This window comes from Brassica rapa, chromosome A03 (genome assembly GCF_000309985.2).
Source record: "Brassica rapa cultivar Chiifu-401-42 chromosome A03, CAAS_Brap_v3.01, whole genome shotgun sequence".
NCBI classification, from domain to species: Eukaryota; Viridiplantae; Streptophyta; class Magnoliopsida; order Brassicales; family Brassicaceae; genus Brassica; species Brassica rapa.
In genome coordinates, this window is record NC_024797.2 from 27,172,697 (window position 1) to 27,197,431 (window position 24,735).

At 30.0% G+C, this 24,735-nt stretch overlaps 1 protein-coding gene, 1 long non-coding RNA gene and 1 other non-coding gene across 5 annotated transcripts; 1 reads left to right on the forward strand and 2 right to left on the reverse strand.

Moving 5' to 3' along the window:
• Positions 1–4,478: 4,478 nt before the first annotated feature.
• On the reverse strand, positions 4,479–15,572 carry LOC103861560 (dehydration-responsive element-binding protein 1C). Its single transcript, XM_033287130.1, has one exon. The coding sequence runs from the start codon at positions 14,056–14,058 to the stop codon at positions 13,414–13,416; it is 645 nt and encodes a 214-aa protein (XP_033143021.1). The 5' UTR covers positions 14,059–15,572; the 3' UTR covers positions 4,479–13,413.
• Positions 5,954–6,026, reverse strand: TRNAK-CUU. Its single transcript has one exon. It is a non-coding gene; the product is annotated as a tRNA-Lys (tRNA).
• A 5,691-nt stretch (positions 15,573–21,263) lies between the features above and the next one.
• Positions 21,264–23,469, forward strand: LOC103869272. 3 transcript variants are annotated; one of them, XR_633169.3, is made up of 5 exons: positions 21,266–21,637; positions 21,773–21,897; positions 22,201–22,422; positions 22,579–22,702; positions 22,812–23,469. It is a non-coding gene; the product is annotated as an uncharacterized LOC103869272 (long non-coding RNA). The 3 variants fall into 3 exon arrangements; XR_633170.3 differs by having other exon boundaries at positions 21,264–21,897; positions 22,816–23,469; XR_633168.3 differs by having other exon boundaries at positions 21,276–21,897.
• The last annotated feature ends 1,266 nt before the right edge of the window (positions 23,470–24,735 follow it).

Consider the following 24,735-nt stretch of genomic DNA (forward strand, 5'->3'; position numbering starts at 1 on the left):
CCTATTCTTAAAACGGCAGAATTGTACTTTTAATGTATTTCTTTCTATGGCATGACCAGTTTATCACCGAGATTCTTTTTTTTTTTTTTTTTTTGTCACTAATCACCGAGATTCTTTTATCTTACAATAACGTGTCAAGTGGTTTCAGCATGAGTTCCAAGGTATACTAGGTTCAAAGTTCAAGAACTCTTTTTGGGGAAAACCCTAAATTACTTGCTCGTGCTTGAAGAAGAAAACTTGAGCATACACATTAATTTTGTTAGTTAATTTGACTAGGTGTTATTTCATTAAACAAGAGATTCCATGGTACTTCAAAAAGAAGTACTTGTCTGACTAAAGATAAACAAAGCACTTTGAAAGAGAATGCTTGAGGGGAAATTAAATTTAACAGCTGCAAATATCTAGAAATTTCTAGCACGATTTTGTAAAAGAGAGAAAAAACTAATAGCATTACTGACTACAGAAACAAACCGAAGTAATTAAGCAAGAGCTAAGCATCATAAATAATTAATGATTATTGGATTAGAAGTTTAGTAAATGAGATATATACTTACTCGGAGCTTGCGAAATCATATAATCTTCCTTTTTGAGAAAATACAATGGCTGCGACTTGAGCATCGCATAGAACTGAAAGCTCGTGAGCTTTCTTCAAGAGACCTTTCCTACGCTTGGAGAACGTGACTTGTCTGCTCGTCACGTTCTCGATTCTTTTGATCTCGATTTTTCCTCTCACCATCTTCCTGCCAGGATTACTCAATATCCATAAGAAACCCTAAATCTGATGTACGTTTTTTCGAAAGTGAAAAATTAGTTTCTTTCAGAAAGAAAATGAACTCACTTGAATATAAAGAGTAGATTAACTATGAACTAAAAGTCAAGGTGATATCAGATATAACTTCCCAAAACATCTGGGAAAATACAGAAACCTCACAAAGCCTTTCCTAAATTTGACAAGATTCGCTTCAAAAGAACATAGATCTGTGGGGGCCAAATTAAAAAGCCGACCAAGAAAATAGCGATATGAACAAAGGAATAAGTTGTACAAGAAAAAAAAAGATGTATAAAGGCAAAGCACAATAAAATTGGCGAAAAGAGAAATGAATGAACGAGCAGTAAACTAGATCCCTCTATGATTTAGTCTCCCCTTGGTCTACCCCTCCTTAGTACTCACAAACCCTAAGCCAGCGAGTCATAATTTTTCTCATCTTATGTAATAACTCTCAGGATTAAAGATTTTGCTTAAGTTGCCAAAGAAACTTTGATTATCCCAGGTTGACAGAGCCAAAAGGAAAAATAAGTAATACTAGACTAGGTTAAGATCCGCGCGCGGAATGAATATTATATATAAATTATTTTTAAGAATTATATATATTTTACATATTATAAAATAATAAATATATATTGAATAACTAAAAAATTAGTAACTATTACATATATAATTCTACTTAAATAAATACGTAATTTTATTAATCCAGACAAACACTTTTTTTCTATTTTATATAGCATAAAATTAAGTTTAAATGATATTAACATAGATATATAGTACATATTATTTTTGATCATTTGTATTTCTTTATAACAAAACTTTTAAATCAATGATAACAATAAAAAAATTGTGGGATATTTAATATTTAGTAATTTATAATTTTACAATCATTCAATGCAAAGTTTAAAATCTAAATATTAAGTTGTCAATAATTGTTCAAAATGTTTATCAAAAAAATTCAAAGCAAATTCGAAATTAAAATACTTATGTATTTTATATGGTATATAATTTATTTAATTTTTAAATATTAATATACATATATATAATATTTATTAAATGAGATTTCCTACTTATGTAATTTCGTAATCATTTGTATATTGTTATAACATAAATTTTAAACAATGGATCACAAAAATTTCAATGTGAGATTTTTAACAACTTTAGTCATTTATATTATTTTTTTTTTAAATTTAAAATATAACATATACGAAAAAAACTAAGTTTTTATTATATAGTTAATGTGGTTATTTAATTTATTTTAATAAGTTAAAATTTTTAAAAATGATAGAGAATAGAGTAATTTTTATCAAATCTTTATTATTGAAAATCATTAATTGCCATATATACTTTAGCCACATTAGGTAATTCCGTAATTTTATTTAAGGAAACAATAAAAACATTTATGATTAATTTATGGTTAGTTTAATAAAAAAACTTATTATATATTTATATGGACCAACATATTTTTCTAAGGATTCTAGGAATAATTGTGGTGATGACATATGGCTACAAAAATATGTTGTAATGCTTCTCTTTTAATATATAGGGGATTTGAGCCAAAAGGAATAAAGTAATACTAGATATTATAAATGTATAATTTTGATAATATTACAAATATTTTAGATATATAATCTCCATTTTAGTGTCATATATTGTGTAACTTTATAATATTATTGTTTAGATTTATTATTTAGAATTCTTAATATATAGTGATTTGTTAAATACATTTTATTTTGTTATCAATTTTTATTGCTTACTAATATATTTTCAAGTTAGATACAATAAAATAACAATCTGAAATAATCAAATAGAAAAGGAAAATTGCCACAAATAGCATATTTATAGTACCACTTTTCATGTTTACACTAACCACTTTTACCCTCACTTTTAATAAAGTGTAAAAGATAATTATACCCTTAGGGTTAACTAATCTAGACTTAAGGTTTAGAGTTGAGGGGTGGGGTAGGGTTTTTGGAATGTGAAATTTAGGATTCTAATAAATATATAAATAAATACTTAAAAATATATATAAAAATTTTTAAAAATAGTTTCAAACATAATTTTCGTTTTTCAAAAAGAAATTTGAAAAAAATAAAAAAATTTGAAATTTTTTTTTTAAAAAAAATTTATAAAAAAGTTCAAAGTTGAAAAAGTATAATTTTATTTTTTTATTTTTTATTTTTCTTTTATTATTATTTTATGTAAATAATGATTTATTATATATATAAATAATAACAATGACATAAGTGTATTTTGCCACTTAATGAAGAAGGTATTTTTGAAAATATCTCTTTAGTGGTGGTAAAAATGAAAAGTGGTACCATGAAAGTGGTAAACATGTAATTTCCCCAATAGAAAATCTCCTTCAAAATATATTTTTTCTTCAATTTATACATTTTTAATATATATTTATTTATATTATAGAAATGATATATGTTTAAGATAATTTATATTTACATGATGTGTTAATACACTATTTTGTTTATCCTAGGGTATAAATATATCTTTACCCTTTAATAAAACTTCTTTTGGTCATTTTTCTCTTATTTTGACTAAAAGAGGATATCCAAAAGAATATCTCTATAAAGTTTAACCTATGTTAATATATTTATTTTTGTATAAAAATATTATATAATTTACAATTTTAATTCATTTTAACGATGAGTGATAATTTATTTAAATCAAAACTATTTAATATAATTTTAAAATAAAATAGGTCAATTTACCTATTTAATATATTTTTCATATTTAATTCATATAGCACTCCTATTTTTATATTATACATAATATAATTATAAATTTATAAAAAATAGTATACATAAATTGTTTTTCTTGTTTTATAATATAATTTTAATTAACATTGATCTATAATAATATTATATTATTAATTACGAAATTAATTAGTGTGTTATTTTATATAAATATTCAAAATTTTAGTAGGATTTTGTTAGATTTTTCTCAACATATTTTGTTAAAATAAAAAAATAAAATTAAAATTTAGAGTTGGGTTATTATTAATGTAAATAATCAAATATGTCATATTAATTAATTTTTTAAATAGTTTTACTATGATTTGTTAATAGTAGATAAAAATAGGACTATAAATTAATAAATTAGATTGAAGCTTCTGAATGAGAAATGTCATAGATTTTCATTTTAGTCAGTTAATTTAATTCTAATTTAACTGTATAATTTTTAGTCATAAGTCTTATAAAATTATTCTTATACTACTACTCTTAGAGTGCAAGGTTTAAATCCACCTTGCTACATATAGGTTCTTTCGGAAAAAAAAGATATACGCTTTCAACACGTATTTACTTTCTAATTTTGGAAAAATCTTGCCTATGCGCTTTGATATTCTCTTTTGCGACGTATTTCCAATTTCATGTAACACAGAGTTTATCAATATATTTTCATTGTGTATTGTGAGTAATTTGTATACATATTTTAGATTCCAAATATTTTATAAATAATATTAAAATATTACAGAAATATAAACTACAAAACATACCTTAATTTTTAATATTCATGAAATTTGTGTTACTTTATTTTGTATTAAATTTTCTTAATGCAACATTGTTGATGTGTGAATTATTTTTAAAAATTTAGTTAATAATTCTTCAATTTAAGGTGTTCATTTAATTTTATATGTCGAATAAAATTTATAGAAATTTTTATGTTTGTGTTAGTTTATATATTTTGTATTAGTTTATTTGTATTAAATATGTTTAATGTAACATTGTTGATGTCTAACATTTGTTTTTCATGTTAAGTTAATCTTCTTCGATTTAAGTTGTTCATTTTATTTTATACGTAAAAATAATATTTATAAAAATGTATGTAATATATATGAGATATACAACTGTTGAACTACAACTTATGAGATTGATCCCTGCTATTGCCAGCACACCTCGTCAAAATTATGCTCAGTTTGATGGTGATCATGCGTGACGAATCTGTATAAATTCAAAGTTTTGGTATGTTATTATCAGTGGAAGTGTCGATCTAGTGTGCTAATATTCTAATAAAAAAATGTAAAATTAATCGCCCACTATGGTATTTGAACCCACGACCCCAAGGTTAAGAACCTTGCCCTCTACCAAATGAACTAGATGGTCTTTCCCCGTATTTTCAAGTTTTGATTTGTTATTATTAGTGGAAGTGTCCATCTAGTGTGCTAAGATTCCAAAAAAAAAGTGTAAAATAAATCGCCCACTATGGTATTTGAACCCACGACCCCAAAGTTAAGAGCCTTGCACTCTACCAACTGAGCTGGATGGTCAAGGCGTGTGGGGTTCTTGGCGCTCCTCCTTGGTGGTGTGGGGTCGACGGTGTGGCGCTCCTCGCCTCCGTCTCTCTAACCTTTCGTCATCTTCCTGTGATTTGGCTTTTTTGATAGCGGTCTGGATCAGCGAGTAGATTGGGCGTACTTGGGTTTTCGGTCCTCGTGTTACTCTGAAGGTTGTCACTCCGGAGGATTTGTGCCCAACCCGTCTCATTGCTCTATATGAGCTGTGTGTTAAATGGGTGTAACGGTCCCAGGTTTGGTGGATTGGAGGCAGCATTCTCCGGTTACCAGCTCGCACGACGGCATCGCTGGTTGTGGACTCTTCCTTGTGCTGCCGGTGAGGCGATTTTGGAAAGACTCGCGGTGTCGAGATGTGATTCTTTGTGCAGGTGTTGATGATTGGATCTATTGGAAGCTGTAAGTTCTCGGTGCTTCAAGGTTTGAGGGCTCTTTTCTCTCCGGTCGCTCGTGGCAACCGGGAGCTCAGTCCGTTCATACCTCTTCTTTGGTCTGTCACTGCTCCGCTTTGTTCCGGTCTCTCTATTATCATGTTCTGTTTTTAGTTAAGCTTCTTTGTTGGTAGATGCTCTATTTAGATTAGTTTAGTTTCATTTATGTTCTTTCGCTACTTGTTCCCTTTATATTTTCTTTCAAAAACTAAAAATTTGGTATAATAAATTTAACATTTTACCAAAAAAAAAAGTGAGCTGGATGGTCTTTCCCCATATCTTTCTGTAATTATTATCTGTAATAAAACCAAGCTTGTAGTTTTGGAGAGGAGTGCAATGAGACTAGTTTTTTTTCTAAAAATAGGGCATACAGAATTGAGAAAGGGGACTAGGCCCAGGAAAAGAAACCCATTATCAAATCATAGATTAAAATAAAAAGCGTAAACAAATCGCCCACCGTGGGGCTCGAACCCACGACCACAAGGTTAAGAGCCTTGCGCTCTACCAACTGAGCTAGACGGGCTTGTTACTATATTTTCAAGCAAAATGATTTAAATCATTAATATATTCCCATTTTGACTCGGCTAGTTCTGATGCAGAGCATGTCCACACTCCTTAATTTAATAGCTAGTTATGTTCTTGAAACCACTGGCCATGCTTCAATCTCCAAAAATTATTTGTCAGCCATATTATTATTATTATTATTATTATTATTACAGATTATTAAAACTCTACATAAAAATAGTGAAATGGCAGTTTTCTGAAGATCTGCTGTTGTCTTCCATGATTAAAATGTGATATAATGTGCTTGATGATGGTATTATAGATGGTTGAAAAAAACAACTCTAAGGTTAGCTTTCCAAACATGTGTGTATGCCATTTGGAAATAGGAGAATTCGCATCTCCACACTCAAATATGTCGTCCAGCTTCAGAATTGATCTTAGTAATGAATCAAACTATGTGTGCTAAGCTCGAAGTTCTGACTCGAGACTCGTGAGCAGAGTCAGGTTTGTAGACATTATTATAAAACTTTTGAATGGGTCCTCACTTTCTAAAGGTAACCACATCGTGGTGGTCCGTGCTTATTCAGCTGGCTATGAGCTCGTTGAAGATAGTTTACTCTCATTTTTTACCAGAATCCGGATAGACAGTTGAGTTAGCATTACCATCTACTGACACGAGGCATAGGAAGTGTTGAGATTGAGTCAAGAAAAGCAGAGGAATGGGCGGGCCAGTTGCAGTGCTCTTTTCTTCAGCTTATAAAGTGTAACGCATGTTCGGGAATGATGGAACCACTGGTGTAATATTGCTTGGTCTTCTGATGATTGGTGGTACACGGCCATCGAATGTCTTATTTCAGTGTGGAAATGAAACCGGAATGGGAAACTGCGAGTGAGAGCGATATTTGAGATGATGGAAGGGATCATAACAATAAATACAACAAGATCCTTAAAAGAAGTTGAGAAGATAAGAAATGTCTTTTGCATGGGATTTTAAGCAACTTGAAGGAATCAAAGATGAATGGAAGATTTTCGACCAACAAAAAGAATGGAAGGTTTTTTTTTCTTTTTTATGTGTATGGTACTAAAAAGTTGTTCGTTTGTCCATTTAACATCTTTATTTAGATGCTGCATCCAAATGATTTACATTTACGACTATTCGTTTATACATCCAAATAGTTCGGTTATTGCGCTGAGGTTTTGAGCTTGAAAATGTCTTTGCATGGGGATTCAAGCAACATCCGAAAAATAGGACACCGTGGCAAAAAAAAAAGTGGTGATCGGCTCGCCTTGGTTGGACGGTGAATCCATCTATTCCCATATTTACCGTGTAATGGTAAAACTCGACGCCTAAATGTAACATTAGACATTTAATGCACCGTAACTCTAAACCTGTTCGCTTTGAAAATATTCATTTGATTTGCTAGCTCAGTGTACTGTGTATGCTTTACGCGATGCATAAAGAATCGTATTTTGGAATCGTCTTTTAGAACGCTTTCAGTTTTCTCAACTTCCTCTATGCGATCATATCATCTTTTTCTTTATGTTATGTAGGAACCAATGTATCAAGTTTAGGGGTTGAGTACTTGAGTGTGGAATTTTTAATATCAAGGAGGACCTAAAGAAATATGACCCACAAGATTACTATTTTCAAAATGCAAAAAAAAAAAAAAGATCACTATTTTCACAACCAAAACCAAAAATAATATCTCAATAGAGTATCTTCCTAACAGATATTCGCTGACAAAAATAAACGTCTCTCTCGTTGCTAGTCAGTCTCAACTCTCACGTTAATATTGACATATTGGGAGAAAAACAAGACGACACAAATAGAAGAGGGGGAGGATTAGAGCATGATTATCCCTAAGAGACATTTAGAAATTTTTAATAATTTTTTAATATTTTTAATGGGACCACTTTTCCCACGCCAATCTTCTTCTTCTCCACCTCCAAAAACTTTCTCCTTGTAACCATTCCTATCCAACACATCATCATCTCTCCTCTCAAAACCATGTGAATTCTCATAAACTTTTTCCTTGTATGCGTAAGGGAGAGCTTCATCGGTGATGTCGTAAGGGAGACCTCCGACGTAGACGGAGTTATTGTCGTCCATCGCGGTCTGCGCAAACACTGCCACAGAGGCAAAGAAGAAGAAGAGATCTTCTCTGTCGAGGTTGATTTTCCCTGAATTTGGTTTGAGAAGAGATTCTGTGTGAAAGGATTTTCCCTGAATTTGGTTTGAGAAGAGATTCTGTGTGAAAGGGAGAGAGAAAGACGAAAAGGCGAAGTTAGAGTTGGTTCTTCCGTAAGCTTTCTAGACACCCACCTCTTACCAAAATTTTTTTTTTTAATTTTTTTAATTAAAATTTGGGCTTAAAACCCCACCTAAGAACTAGCGATAATGATGGTCTTAGTGGTGATGTGAATAAAATTACACAAATAATATGTTTTTCTTAAAAGGAAAGTAAAGCTTGAAAGTGATGTGGCACATGTCATATATTGTACGGAACTGACAGTGGAACCACCTAGGGGACCAGTGGTAGGGATGGTGTTTTACGCTGTTAAGCCACGGTGCTAAGATATTTTGACGTGCCCACGACCTCTATTGTTAGGAGTAAGGGCCCATCTTTCTTGTTTTGGATTAACCGTGTGGGTTTCTATTAAATTCACGGTTTGCTAAAAACGGTTATTTCGGTTAAATACTCTACTTTTGGAAACTTCTAATGACAAATAATTTTTAATGTCATTCGCGTTGACACCCATCCGAAGAGTCAATTTGAAGATGTGAGGATCATCTAAAACTTTTTGAAGGTACCTTTCAGAATCAGAAGTACTCTATGTATTGTTGGGACTCATTTCATATGTATGGACTATTTCCACGTGTGATACATGATCGATAGAAGAGTGGCTAACATAAGTGAAAATGACCAAATGGAGATATGAGCCGACCCGTGAGAAAAAAAGCATGCGAGTTTTTCTATAATAGGGAGTAAGATCTTCGAAAAGAAGGTACGTGTACGTAGGAGTTGATCAAAAAAAGGTATGTGTAAAAAAGTAACTAAACTCACACATTCCCCCGAAAGCACACAATAACTCGAAAAGAAGAGTTCTAACCCCCTTTAGGAACTCATAGACGATCTTATAGAAACATCGTTCTACGTATAATCTCCTCATCTTAAACCTCATAAACTTCTCGAATAAGTACTTCTTAGTGAACCAGAGCTGAGGGAAATTTAGGACCATAAAGTGACTTTGAGGTAGGCCTTAAAGGTTTTGAGAAGTACAACTCTCCGGAGAGGAACATAACTTCAAAAAAATGAAGATTTAGATGCAACTGGACCATCTGGTAAATATTAAATGACAGCAACAAAACGCTAGAAGTTTTGGTCAAAATAAGTCGCCCAAGTAGCTAAAAATAGTGGATCTCCCCTTGCCAAACTGAATGCAAAGAAAAATTTAATAGTGGATATGAAAGTCAGATCATGTCAAGGCAAAAATAAAAAGTTTTTTTTTTTGTTTAGTTTTCATTCTTGTAAATATGGTGGTTATAGAGAACACGAGACATAACTTCCACACGTCAAAAATGACATTTGCTCTATATAAAAAGGAGGTTAAAGAACATAAGCTACCGACGTGACCCCGTTCCCAGACCCTAAAGAGTCCACTCCTAGACCAGTGAGTATCAAAAGCTTAAAGTTGTGTATACATTTGTATCGATCTTTCATTTACAAGTACATAAAGCTTGTCACACTAATATAATTCTGTCAGTAATCAAATTTACTTTTGGTTTCTTAGTCAGCACAAATACTTCTCATAGAATACTAACAAATATCTGAGCAATTGATTCCATGATGTATGAACAGAGCCGTGCTTATAATGTATTAATAAAGGCATTCGTTTCAAACTCTGATTAATAGTTTTATTTGGGGCCCTAAAATTAAAATAGTTTCTAGTTTAATGGTTTTGACTATTTTTGTAATAACCTTTTCACAAACTCACATTCTGAATTCAACTATTTTTTTTATATAGTATAATTAAAGCATTTTGACATACTAAACTTATCTTTACAATTTTAAAATTGTGTATTTGGTGAAGATGATATATTAGAAAAGTGTTTCAGTATAGTCGTAAATAATTTTTAAGAAAAATTTGTCTTAGCCTCCTAAACGATCGCACGGCACTGTGTATTAGCTTGTTTTTGTAAAAATTACTCCAGAGAAAAGGTTTGGGTTATTGATTCGATGTGATATGTGAACCCACGTTTTGTTTTCCTGGTTTGCATTAAAAGATCTAAAATAGTACCAACAGTTTTAGTCTTCAGTTGTCATCAAACTTATACCACTCACGGGTATGCAGAGAGATCTTTTGCTATTCAAAAACAAAATATCTGCAACTTTTGCTATTTAAAAATGTACCATAATTTTCTATTACCAAAGTACTTCAGAGCGTTTTCTGCTATCTACTGAAGTATTTGAACTTTGAATTTATTTAGGTAGCTATTACTTTTGTTATTTACAAAAAGCAGCTGAAACTACTTATATATAGTGCCCATACTTTTACTATTCACAAACAAAATCCAGAAGTTTTGATATTCGTCTTCAAGTCTTTATCTATTCATAGAAGTTCCCATATATATGTTATCCATAATATGCTAATAATGCATACAGATTTTGCTAGTAACTAAACTTTTTATTTTAGAGGTCTCAGGAACTTTTTGTCAATAACAAATACATGATGAGCACTTGATTCGTGAAGATGTGGAGTTTATTTTCCTTCAAAGAAAAGGTTTGGGTTATGGATATGATTTGAGGTGTGAACACCCGTTTCGTTTATCGGATTATGTTTTTAAAAATCGAGCGATATAAGTAGTAGCATGCATCGACTGTAGTTTTTAGCTGTCATCAAGACGTTTACCACTTACGGAAGTGCTCAGAGATATTTTCCAACTTCTGCTATTTGAAAATGTACCCACGTTTTTGTATTATTTACCAAATGGCCTCAGATTTTATTATTATTTGATTAAGCATCCGAAACTTTTTTAATTACCTAAGAGCAGCTCCAACACTGATATTCTAAGAAGTTCTTAACATAAAAAAAAGATAAAATCATAAAAGTATTTTAAGAAAAAAGCAAAAGTTCTTAAACTAAAGAGGTTTAGAACCGATTGAAATATTAAAGCAACGACTGTCACTTTATTAATGTTTCTAGAGTTAAAATATTTTTTTTTCTTTTAAATTTCTCACCATATTTATCGATATTGCTGCTCTAAGTGTTATATAAATTTATTGCAGAGATTCTCAACATTAAAACAATTAAAAATATTTAAAAAAAAAAAGAATATGTAGAAAAGTGGGAAGGGTCATTTGAGATATTCAACAAAAAAATAATTGGAGATACTCATTACAAATGTCATTCTATAAGTTAAAAAACTTTCATTTCAATTAAATTTAATCAAATGGTTATTTTTAAAAGAATAGTAATACTATTACTGTATATGGTTAGATATTTTGGATGCTCTAAGTACTTCACATATCATTTTCTATTTTTGCAATAAAAACACTGCTACTTACAAAAAAATTTTGAAACTTATTTATGTAATGTTTACAAAAAAAAAAAAAAACTTATTTATGTAAGGCCTATTTAGCTGAATATACAAATTCCTTGTGGTAATTGCAGATCTATGCATTATTTTTAAATATTTGCATAACCATGTAACAATTGTTCTGTGCTGCCAATATTCTCCTCGAACTGAGACGAAAATGTTTACCTGTTACCGGGGTTGAAGAACAAAATGTATTTTGATTGCAAGTGGAGAGGAAGAGCAATATATGTAGAAAACCGGTTATAATTTGACATAGTTGACGTACATACATATTGAAACCGGATTTAGGAGCAATAATTTATTGCGATCCTATATTAGACACATATGTTGCATGAAGTTCATATTAAAATCAGTAACCGGTTATAAATTCTATAAAACCGAAACATCAGATCTATAACCGGTTATAAATTCTATAAATTTTAGACACAACTAGAGAATGAGTTTAACTTTTTAGAACGAGACGATCTTTTAACATATAAAATGTATCTAAGTGCTTTGGGTTTTTGTAGGAAAGAAAAATAGTAGTTGAACATTCTTGATTCTTTGCATTATTATCACTCTCTCTCTCTCTCTCTCTCTTTTTCTCTCCTCAGTTCTTTGCATTTGTGGTAATTAACAGTGTGTTCAGCTCACGTGTAACGTGTAACAGGTCGTATATTAGGAGCTACCGGTTATAATTTGACATAGTTGGCGTACATAAATATTGAAACCGGATTTAGGAGCAATAATTTATTGCGATCCTATATTAGATACATATGTTGCATGAAGTTCATATTGGAATCAGTAACCGGTTATAAATTCTATAAAACCGAAACATCAGTCCTATAACCGGTTATAAATTCTATAAATTTTAGACACAACTAGAGAATGAGTTTTACTTTTTAAAACGAGACGATCTTTTAACATATAAAATGTATCTAAGCGCTTTGGATTTTTGCAGAAAATAAAAATAGTAGTTGAGCATTCTTGATTCTTTGCATTATTATCACACACTCTCTCTCTCTTTCTCTCCTCAGTTCTTTGCATTTGTGGTAATAAACAGTGTGTTCAGTTCACGTGTAACGTGTAACAGGTCGTATATTAGGGGCACGCTTGGTATTACCACAATTTATACAGTACCATTACCTGTTAGCTAATTTATATCCTTTTTTTGTTATCTAGTGCAAATTCCCTTTATGTAATGCATATACTTGTTCTATTCACACACAATCACACGCACACAAAATAATCCGGAAGTTTTGATATTCTTAAGCGTACCTAACTTTTGATATCTGCTAAGATTACCACACGAGGTATCCCTTTATTTTCTGCTATCCATAATAATGCACATGACTTTGACTATTCATTAGATACCCCATAACTTTTGCTAAAAAGTAATAACTACATGAATGAAGTAGTTTTCATGACTTGGTATTCACAAAAGATCTATAAACTTTTCATATTTACCGAATTGCCTGGACTTTTCCTATTTAATATTTACCAAGTACCAACTATGAAACATCTGCAATGAGAACCGGAGGAGAATGAGCTTTTATTATTTTTAGATGTCTCAGAAGTCAGAAAGTTGTTTGTCAATTAATTTTTTTTTTGTTGGTTCAAAGTCTTCAAATTGAAATTTCTTTCTTGCAGAGGAGAGCCAATAAGATGATTATGCTGCACAAAAAAATACTAGCATTTGATAACACAATTGTTTAAACATTCACACTCAGCTTCCACATTACCAAAAAAAAAAAGATTCCCATAAAAAGGCAGAATCCGAAAATCCAAAAGAAGTATTATACGAAAAAATTGAAAAAAAAACTTTGCACTAATAACTCCAAAGGGACACGTCAGCATCTCCGTCAAAGTCATAGTTATGTCCGAAATGTACGGACGGCGGCGGCAAAAGCATTCCTTCCGCCATACTAGCCAACAAGGCCGGCATCTCTAACATGGACTCCTCGTCCATATAAAACACATCGTTGTTTTCCTCCGTGAAAATAGCCTCCACGATCGTCTCCTCCATGTCCAGGCCATGATCCGTCGTCGTATTATTTATCTCAGCCTGAAAAGCCAAGGCGGCTTCAGCAGCCGCCTTCTGAATCTCCTTGGGGCATGTTGTCTCCGGGATACGGAGCCGCCAAGCCGAGTCAGCAAAATTGAGACAAGCTGATTTGCCGCGGAGGGCTATGGCGGCGACGTCGTGAGCACGAGCTGCGATCTCGGCGGTTAAGAAAGTACCGAGCCAAATCCTGGATTTCTTGTTTGGCTCCCTCACTTCACACACCCATTTACCTGAGTTTCTCAGACGAACTCCTCTATAAACTGGGTGACGCGTCTCCCGAAACTTCTTACGACCGGCTGGTTTCTTCGGACAGCTCGCGGCCAGCTTCGGACAATACTCTCCGCCTAATGTAACCGGAGACTCATACTCGGAGCCCAACATTTCAGAAAAGGTAGAAAATGAGGTCATTGTTGAAAACTTTTTTTAAATAAATAAAAAATAACTGGATAAGTAACTACAAAGATCTATGTTTCGTTGGTTTGATAAATGTTTAATTTATCTCTCAGGTGGATTCTAAAGTTTGTAGTTCGATCAAAAGTTGGGAGTGAGAGTTGGTGTTTATAGGCCTTTGGATGTAGAGGCCTTTGGAAGTAGAGGCGAACACGGAGTTTCTGGTTCCTGGAATGACAAGTGGACATGACACAGCTAAGCGATCCCACGGCTTGTGTATGCGCTGTTTTTATTCACTAATAATATTACACGTGTCCTGTTGACCCCACAAGAAATTTCTTTTGACTCTTCACTCGTTATCAAATACTATAAATTTATTAATTCTTTTTAAACTTTGTGCGAGTGTGTGGCTGTTTTGTGTTGTGTAGGGCAACCGGTATGTAACTATTAACTTCCATGAATAAACAAAGATGGGCATTTTTTGTCAACCATCTAGAAAATAATGGACACAATCGATATGCAAAGAAGATATTTTTTGTGCTCTCTTTTTGTTTTTTTCCTTGATATTTTTTGTGCTTCTGTGTTTTTTTTCTTCCAACAATCTTCATGATTTTATTTTTATTGATATTTGAATATCCTCTATATGTGTTTTTTTTCCTCGACACAACTATTCCTTTAAGGCTTAACATTCCAACGATTATGGTTTCAAGTATCCAACAACTTGTTATAATGATAACTCTCGTTGGAGTGTTATGATTACAGATTTTTTTTTCTTTACTTCTTATATACTGTATAGGTCTAATAAATGACAGTTCAATTACAAAGCATCATTTAAAAGAATATTCGTGTCTAACCATTCTTAGGCTAACGCAAAACAAATATCTATATATATATAGAACAATTAGGATAATCCAAACAAACGTGACAAAACATCCACACAAAAAACAGTCGAAGAATATAGGGTGAAAGAGCGGAACCTTACTGAAATCAACTAGCACAGTCATAGAGACAAAATATTAATGTTCTTTCGTGGCATGCAATAGACTTTCAATTAATCCAATGACGCTATTACTTCTAATGTAATTACTTCTAGTTCTAACTTCTAAGTGATAGAAGATTAACAGAAAGTACTTAATTTTTTTTACTTATATAATATTAATATAGATAATTGGTTCAATTAAAATTTTGACTTTACAAGATCAAATCATTCGCACATTCACAGAGTAGAAAACAATTGATTTAATTGTATAGTGAAAAGAAGAAAAAACAAAGGAGGGGTGTATTCAATATAACATTAGAGGTGATTTGATTTTAATGAAGTTACAGAGATTTAAGTAATTTTTGTTAAACCATTCTAGAATATAAAATAAAACTATGGGATTTGAGTTTTATTTTTATTTTTTAACTAAGAAATTCCACCCAAACATCATAAAATCACCTAAAAATTTTAAAACTCCACAATTTAAAATATTTTCAATAACTGTGGATTTTAGAGTATTCTAAAATATGTCAAGTTCAATAACAATAGATTTTAAATAAGTTTTATGTTTGAATAATAGTTGATTTGTCATTTTAATACAAATTATATACTCAGTTGAATGCACCCCCTTCCCCCCTTCCCTCCCCCCCCCCTTAAAAATTTTAAAATTTCACAATTTAAAATATTTTCAATAACAGTGGATTTTAGAGTTTTATAGTACTCTAAAATATGTCAAATTCAATAACAATAGATTTTAAATAAGTTTTATGTTTGAATAATAGTTGATTTGTCATTTTAATACAAATCATATACTCATTTGAATGCACCCCCTTCCCCCTGCCCCCCCCCCCTCCCCCAAAAACATTTTATCTTATGTCTCCTCAAAGGAAAGAAACCTACATGAAATATCTCGTTTGAAGTTGCTCTTGTTCTAAGTGAAAGAGATTAAAAAGGAGAAGAATAGGTGCAGCTCCAACGGAAACTACTCAAAAGAAAAAACTTTTCACTAACATAATATCAATAGAGCTTATTGATTAAATTATAAATTTAAAAGATCAAATCATTCACACATTCACAGAGTAACAAGTGATTTTACTGTATACTGAAAAAATAGTTTTCTTCCATCTATCTCTCTTTTCATTTTTCAATGGAAAAAAGAGAGATGAAATATCTCGTTTGAAGTTGCCCTAGTTCTTTTTGTTTTCTCTTTTCAATCGACAATATAAGATAACTTATTTTCTATTCTTTTGATACTGGTCTAATTTGGAGTATGAAAAGAACAATTTATTAAGTACACATTGATGATTAGTTCTCAAGTTCAAATAAAATATAATATTCGATTGTGTTTCTCTTATCTTCTGTGCTTCTTAAAGTACTAAAGTTGTATAATATAATAATATAGTTAGTTTTTTAACTATATATAATAATATAGTTAGCGTAAGATGAATTGAGTAAATAATTGACCACCATCGAATGCAAGCATGTAAAAATGTGTAGCTTCGTCTGAGCCAACGGATTAGACAGATACAATAGCAAATTAAACATCACTCTCAGTCTCAAAGTATATCGATAAAATATCTGAAATCAAAAATAATATCTATGAAAAAACTTGTGGTCTAAACCTAAATCACGTGGGCGCGAGTATTTAAAGCCGGACGTTCGATCAAACGTATATGATTTTCTATTCTTACTATAAATCCAAAAGGTAGTATCCCTCTTTAGAATATCTTAAGTAAGTATGGACAATGAAAACAAGAAGCGAACTAAAACAACCAAAACCAAAAAGAAATTGAATAATCAATTTTACTGTAAACTAACAGAAAAAACTGTGTCAAAAATTATATTTATCTAATCAAATTTTCTTTTCTAATATAAAATACTGAAAAACTGAAAGAAATGAATTAAACCAAATAGAATATCAAGTGTTCAGTATTTCTTCTTCATTAATAGATATGTAGAAGACTTTTTCATGATTAAATTAATTAAACTAATTTGAAAAAGAATAAAAGTGAGGAGAGATAAGAGAAATTTTCTTTTGAGAGATACATATGCAGTAACACATTTTTCTGTTAGTGTAATTTTATTTGTAGAGTTTTTTTTTGAATTTTTTTTTTGTAGAGTTTAACTGTATTAATTAAACAAATGATAGAAAGTCCTTTTTCAAGGAAAAAAAAACTCATACAAATTCTGATGTCATTATTCGCTAACAAAAAACATGTCTCTCAGCCTAGCAATTCTCTCACCTTATTATATTGACAATGTCAGAGTAAAAACTAAAAACAAGACAAAATACGAGGGAAAAAGGAGTGGTAACGTGAAGAAAATGACAATAAAAATAATAATAATGGTATCTTGAGAGGAAAGTAAAGCTTGAAATTGACGGAACTCGACAGTGAGAGGGACCAGAAAAGGAAAGGTAGGGACAGTGCTTCCGCTGTTAGGCCACGGTTACCGGACCCATCTTTCTGTTTTTGGAATCGATCTCTACTAATAATTTAACTAGATTTTTTACCCGCACATCCGTGCGGGTAGATTTTCATTTTATAAATATATAACGGATACCATCTCAAAACTTTAAAAGACATGATTTATATTTTAGTGTTATATATTGTGTAAATTTATAATGTTATTGGTTATGTTTCTTATTCGATATTATAAATGTATAATGATTTGTTTTATATATTTTAATTTATTATTAATTATTATTATATATTAATATATTTTCGAGTTTGGTAAAATAAATTGATAGTATGAAATAAAAAAATTGAGAATCTCCTTAATTTTTTATAATTTTTACAGAATGTATACAATACATTTTAAAACTTTATTTGTTATACTATAAAACTGATATTTTCTTAGCATAATTTATATTTCTATGTTATTTGTTTTAGTATATTGTGAGATTTTATAAGTAAATACATTATAATAATACTATATTATTAATTATGGAATCAATCGCTGCATTAATTAAAAAAATATTTTAAAATTTTATTAAGATTTTGTTAGGTTTTTTCAACCTATTTTATTATAAGTAAAAATAAAATTTAAATTTACAGTTAAAATTTATTTACTAATATCTATATAATTTATAAGATTTTTTAGAAGTTATATATTAAATTGATTAACTTAAATATTCAAATAGATGAAATTGATGAAATAGACCTATTATGACTTTTATGGTATTTTTTTAATAAATAAGATATAGAATATAATTACAAAATTTGAAAAATAGCATACACTTTTATTTTATTTTGTTTTATAATAAAATTTTATTTAAATTAATGAATAATAGTATATATTATTAATTACAAAATTAATCAATGGTATTAATTTATATAAAATATTTTAAAATTTTAGAAAGATTTTGTTAGATTTTTTCTTAATATTTTGTTATAACTAAAAATAAAATTTAAATTTATAGTTAAAATTGATTTATTATTAATATCTTAATATAAATAATTAAATAAATGTAATTAACGAAATGGACCTAGTATGACTTTTTTATGGTAGATAAAAATGGTACTTCTCTTTTAATAGAGAAGATGATTGTTTCGGTTTTAAACTCTACTTTCGTCAATGTTATGTGTTACTTATCGCTAAACTAGATTACATTCAGAACTATTGGAAATTTCAGTTGGAAATTTACAGTATTATAATAGAACTAGGATAAGACCCGCGCCTTGTGCGGGATTAAGTTATTATTTTTATTATATTTTGGAGAATGAAACAATAGTTTGGCTTCATTTGGATTACGGGTGTTCAATCCGAATATCGGGTTAGTTTCGGTTCGGTTCGGTTTTTTTCGTATTTGGTTAGTAAAATATAACTACTATTCTAAATCCATATTTACTTTGACTTTAGTCTTTCACATACTTTTGAAAGATTTCAACTGGACGACTAAATTGATCAGCCAATCTTATTGCTTTAAATCATTAGTGTTTATATATATATATTATTTAGTTTGAATATTTATTAAATAAAAATTCATATGCGTTATATTTTATGATCATTAGTAACTTCTTATAACAAAAAAATAATCTATTGATCACAAAATTTTCAGAGTGGGAATATTCAAATTTCTAATAATATATAGACATTTTGAAAAATTCAAATATAACATATAAGAAAAAATATAAATGTTTTTACTATATATTTAATGTGATTTTTTAATATCTTTCAATATCATAAAATTAAAAAAAAAGAACTAAGATACCAAAATTGTTATCAAATATTTATTATTCATAATAATTAATTTTCATATATACGTTAATCATATTAGGTAATTTCGTAGCTTCTAATTAAGGAAAGTGCAAAACAAAATTTGGTAGATTATTTATCAAGTCGATAGTTAGTTTAATAAAAAATATAATGTAAGTCAAGATGGACCAACCTATTTTTCTAAGAATAGTATATTTTATATAGTCATTTATTAAATGAGAATTTATAATCATACAGTTCTATGATCATTCATATCATTTTATAACTGAATATTTAAATCATCGATAACAAAATTTTCAATGTGAAATCTTTAATAAGTTTATAATTTATAAATGTTTTTGAAAATTCATTGAAAGTTTTAATATTAAAATATTTATGTAATCTTATGGTATATAGTATAATATATATATATATATATATATATATATATATATAAATATATATATGTTTTATTATTAAATGATATTTTTTACTCATATGGATTTAAAATAATGTGTATCTTCTTATAATATTAAATAAAAGTTCATATTAATACAATTTTATGATCATTTGTAACTTATTATGACAAAAAAAATAATCTATTGATCACAAAATTTTCAGAGTGGGGATCTTCAATTTTTTAATAATTTATAGACGTTTTGAAAAATTCAAAATATAACATATAAGAAAAATTATAAATGTTTTTATTATATATTTAATGTGATTTTTAAAGATATTTTAATAATATAAAATTAAAAAAAGAACTAAGATACAAAAATTGTTATCAAATATTTATTATTCATTATAATTAATTTTCACATATACGTTAATCATATTAGGTAATTTCGTAGCTTTTATTTAAGGAAAGTGCAAAACATTTTTTGGTACGTTATTTATCAATTCGATAGTTAGTTTAATAAAAAGTGTAATATAAGTTAAGATGGACCAACCTATTTTTCTAGGAATAGTATATTTTGTATAGTTATTTATTAAATAAGAATTTATAATCATACGGTTCTATGATCGTTCATATCGTTTTATAACAAAATATTTAAATCATCGATAACAAAATTTTCAATCTGAAATCTTTAATAAGTTTATAATTTATAAATGTTCTTGAAAATTCATTGAAAGTTTAATTATTAAAATATTTATGTAATCTTATGGTATATAGTGTTTAATATATATATATATATATTTATTTTATTATTAAATGATATTTTTTACTCATATGGTTTTAAAATCATGTGTATCTTCTTATAATAAAAATGTTAAACCATTGATCATTAATTTTTAACATAATAATTTTAATAGTTTTAGTCATTTATTGTCGTTTTTAAAAATTCAAAATATAACATCTACGAAAAAATCTAAATTTTTTTTATAGCTAATTTGATTGTTTAATTTATTTTAATAATATAAAATTAAACAAAAAATGATGGAGGAGATATACATTGTTATCAAATCTTTATTATTAAACTCATTAATTGTCATATATATATTAGTCATTTATGTTAATTCCGTAGATTTTATTTAAGGAAAAAAAATATCATATCATATCATTATATCATATAGTTTGACCAACTTATATATCTAACAACATATAAAAATCGAATGTGGACCTACTTATTTTCCAATTGAATGTAATTGACTACCTAATTGAGTGTCACCTATGCATTGGAGCCTCTTTTAATTAATGCAAAATTGAGGTTACATTTTTTCAAATGTTCCTCAATTAATATATAAGGGATTATATTAATAAAATGCAGTCCTTCCATTTTGGAAATATTGTTTTTGATAAAAATAAACTATGGATTATATATATATTACCATTACATACTCTCAATTTCAGAAGGATTCATATTCTAGAAAAAAAAATTGTTTCAAAATAATACATTTTTTAATTTTTTTCTATCTATTATTTAATAAAAACTGTAAATTTCAAAAAATAATAATGGTGTTTATTGGATTTCTATTAAATAAAAGTTATGAAAAAATATTGTTCACAAAAAAAACAGTATATTTACAATAAAATTTTAATGTGTTTTGTTAATCTAACTAATACTAAAAGGGTTATATGAGGAGTAGAGAGGCTGTCCACGTCAGCAATTAATTCAAGCCAATCAGGAGGCTTCTCTATGACACGTCAGACACGCGATCTTCAGAGGCGAGACCCGGCCCTTTTTCTTTTCATCTTTTCCGCCATCTTCGTTTCATTCGATCGCCGTTCTGGCTACTAGCAATCAATTCCATATCGAGCAATCAATCTCTTCTCTATTATTAAACGTAGTTTGATCTCATAAATGGAGACTTTTGGCTTTCACGATCTGAGATTCTATATATATAGATCTCACTCTCAACCTCTTCCCTTCACCAGAAATTATTCTCTTCCTGCGAGGTGATTGCGTTCGACGATAAAAGGTATGAGCTCTTGCGTTTAGAATCATCTTCTCATCTATTCTAAACTAAACATCAAAGAAAAAAAATGTGATTGTGGCGAACGCTTTGGTTTCCTCTCCGATTTATAAACTGGCCGCTCTTCCTCCACTGTTCAAGTCGCCTGCTTCGATCTACAGAAGTCAGTCGATGTTCTTCAACCATGGCGGTGAGTTTTCTAAGATTCTGGGAAGCCAGAAACGTCGAGAGATGATGGCGTCGATATGCTCTTACTGGATTCAAAGGTATTTCTTTAAAAACTCATGTTCATACTGTTGTTGAATTCATGTTCATCGATAGGTTAGACTACTCCGGCGTGTAATATCAACATTATCAAGGTTTTGAATTTAGATCTTTGTTAGGTGTTTCTGTTTGTAAACTCCTGTTAATAGTGTTCTTAAACTTTCATTTTAATTAAGACGATTCTGTTTTTTAAATCATGTTAATATTGTTCTTAAACTAACACATGTTCAAAGTGTTCTTAACTCATGTTCATATTAATTTATAAATTGTTTGTTGATTATGCTTCCTTTCTTAATTTGTTTCAGGCGACCCTCATGCTGGCCACTGTGAATGTTAACCGGCTTGCAACTTACAGGACTTATCTCAAGGAGGGTTCAATGTATTCCATCACCGGTTTTGATGTTCAATGTTCCGTGAAATCAGAACTTCTGGCTTTCCTACTCCTCCCTGTTGATTAGATTCAGTGATGCTACCTCTTTGGATGAAATAACTAAACCGGCTTCACCCATACCTGAAGAATGTTTCAGGTTATGTAATAACACGAGATGCTTGGTCTTGCCGACTCACACTCAATTCCCAATTATTTACACTCTATTTTTGATTATTAAACGTACGCTTCACATTGACTACGTTATATAACTTATTAAACACTAAACCTGTCGGGTTACTGTCCATTTATGTAGGCTGGTCTCTAGCGACACTGGGCATGCATCAGCAGCTCCACTGCTGAGGGGCTATGCCAAGGTTGAGCCTCTGACTATAGCTGAGCTCAAATGAATTCAGTGACAAGAATGAAGAAGGGCTCAGGTAGTACACTAGCTTTAACATACTATAATTTTCTTTGTCAACACTCTGTCTGTGATTCTGATATTCCAATATTGATCTTATCTGTACCGGCATGATCACCGGCATCAAGATAGACAAAGGGTGATGCTACGTTTCTTGCTCCAACTGTACCAGGAAGCTTCAACGCACTATCTCAGCCTTTACATGTGTTCACTGCAACAATACTAAAGCTGTTGGTGTCCTTCGGCATGTATAATTCCGTAGCATGTTGTTTACATTCATTTTGGTATCACGTGTAGGTCTCGACTTTTTATACACGTTCACTGTCTTATAGCTACCTTGTGGAGATGGCCATTGCTGATGATACTGCTGTAGAGTCTATTTTTCTGCTTTGACAGGGTAATGACAAAACTGCATAACATGAGAGTCTATGAAGATGATATTCCTGGTGCCATCTCGGTACCTGCTAAGGCAGAGCCGAATACATGAGCAGGTCTAAGTGGTGTCAACACAACTAAGTCTCCAGCACTAGGGTGTTCTAAGATGGTCAAGAAAGCACGCAAGTCATAGATTAAAATAATGATAGATCTGGCATCAGTATTTCCTCTTTGAATAATGCTTAGGCATTGTTGTTTTTCTTTTGTTTTTGAACAAGTTCGTTTATGTTTTACTCCTCTTTTGGTTAATCTATGTTTGGTTTAGACTCTCTTTATAAAATATGTCTCAGTTTCCACAATTGTTGTACATCTAACTCACTATTTATTTAAGACGGACGACACTTGGTCCCAGCTTATTGTCTGTATGAAACAAGTGTTTCACCATCATCTTTGTATAACCGATTTACCCTTAATCTAGAATCCAAACAATAAGCAAACGTCTTTTAATGATAGTTAGTACAAGTTCCATCTAAACCCAATATATTGATCCCATCTGTTGTTATGTTACGGACATTGTTTCCTGCAGATACTTTAAATCGTATGAATTAATGAACATAGCATCAATAGCGTGAGAGATAAGTTAATGTCTTTTAATGTTTCCTAAAAATTAGTCTGTAACCGTCGAGTTAATTCATTTTAGTCTCTGCTAATTACCTATATCTTTCGATAATTCTCTGTAATCTCAACCTACAATCACAAAAAAAACTCTTTATGGTGAAAAAAACATCTAAAGAAAGAGCTCGAACTGACACCGGGGAGCCGAGTACAAGCAACCTTAGTCGTCTGTTCGTAAGCACTGACTCACCTAATGCTACCAATGTTGCTGATGACTCCATCTCAGGTTTGTACAACTAATCTAACTTAAAAAAACATATTGTCAACCAAATTACATAAACAATTAAAAGCCACTACAAGTCGGTTCTTCACATTAAAAATCAATATCTTCATGTGTGAATTGTTAAGGAAGTTGAGGATGACGTCACTGTTTACTAAGTGTACCACTAAAGGGCATGAACCTAGACCACTAATTAGATTCTCCCTTTAATACCACAATGTCTACGTTTCAATTTAAATGATTAGTAGTACTATTATTTATTACCCCTAACATTTAATAGACACATTACTCCTAAAGAAGATAATTGAATTAATAATTATTGGTATTGAACCAAAATAAATATGAAAATAAATCATAGAAAATTTTCTTTTCATGAAAAAAAATATAGAATATGTTTTAAAATTATTAATTATTCATAATAGTTTTAAAGTTTATAAACTCTTCAGATTTAGGTTTAAATAAATTGTTGATGTAAACTTTTGAGGCTTTTTGGCGACCTTTTGAAGATTGTTCTACAATGGGTAGCAGTTATCAAAATATCATTGTAAGTGACATCAACTCATATTGATTCTAAATACCATACAAGATTTCTAATACCGTAACTTAGAATTTCATTGTTAATTAATAGTGCAAGCTCACTGATTTCAAGCAAACAATATAAATTTTTGAATATCTACTATGTTAGAATAGTGATGTAATATGTTCTCAAATTTTACACGTGTAATACATGGTTCATTTTTATCGCAATTTTATCTATGATTAATAATTTGTTTCCATGACAA

What these genes read in the sequence shown, in the direction of transcription:
- LOC103861560 (XM_033287130.1), bottom strand. Translation starts at nt 14,058, where the DNA reads ATGACCTCATTTTCTACCTTTTCTGAAATGTTGGGCTCCGAGTATGAG.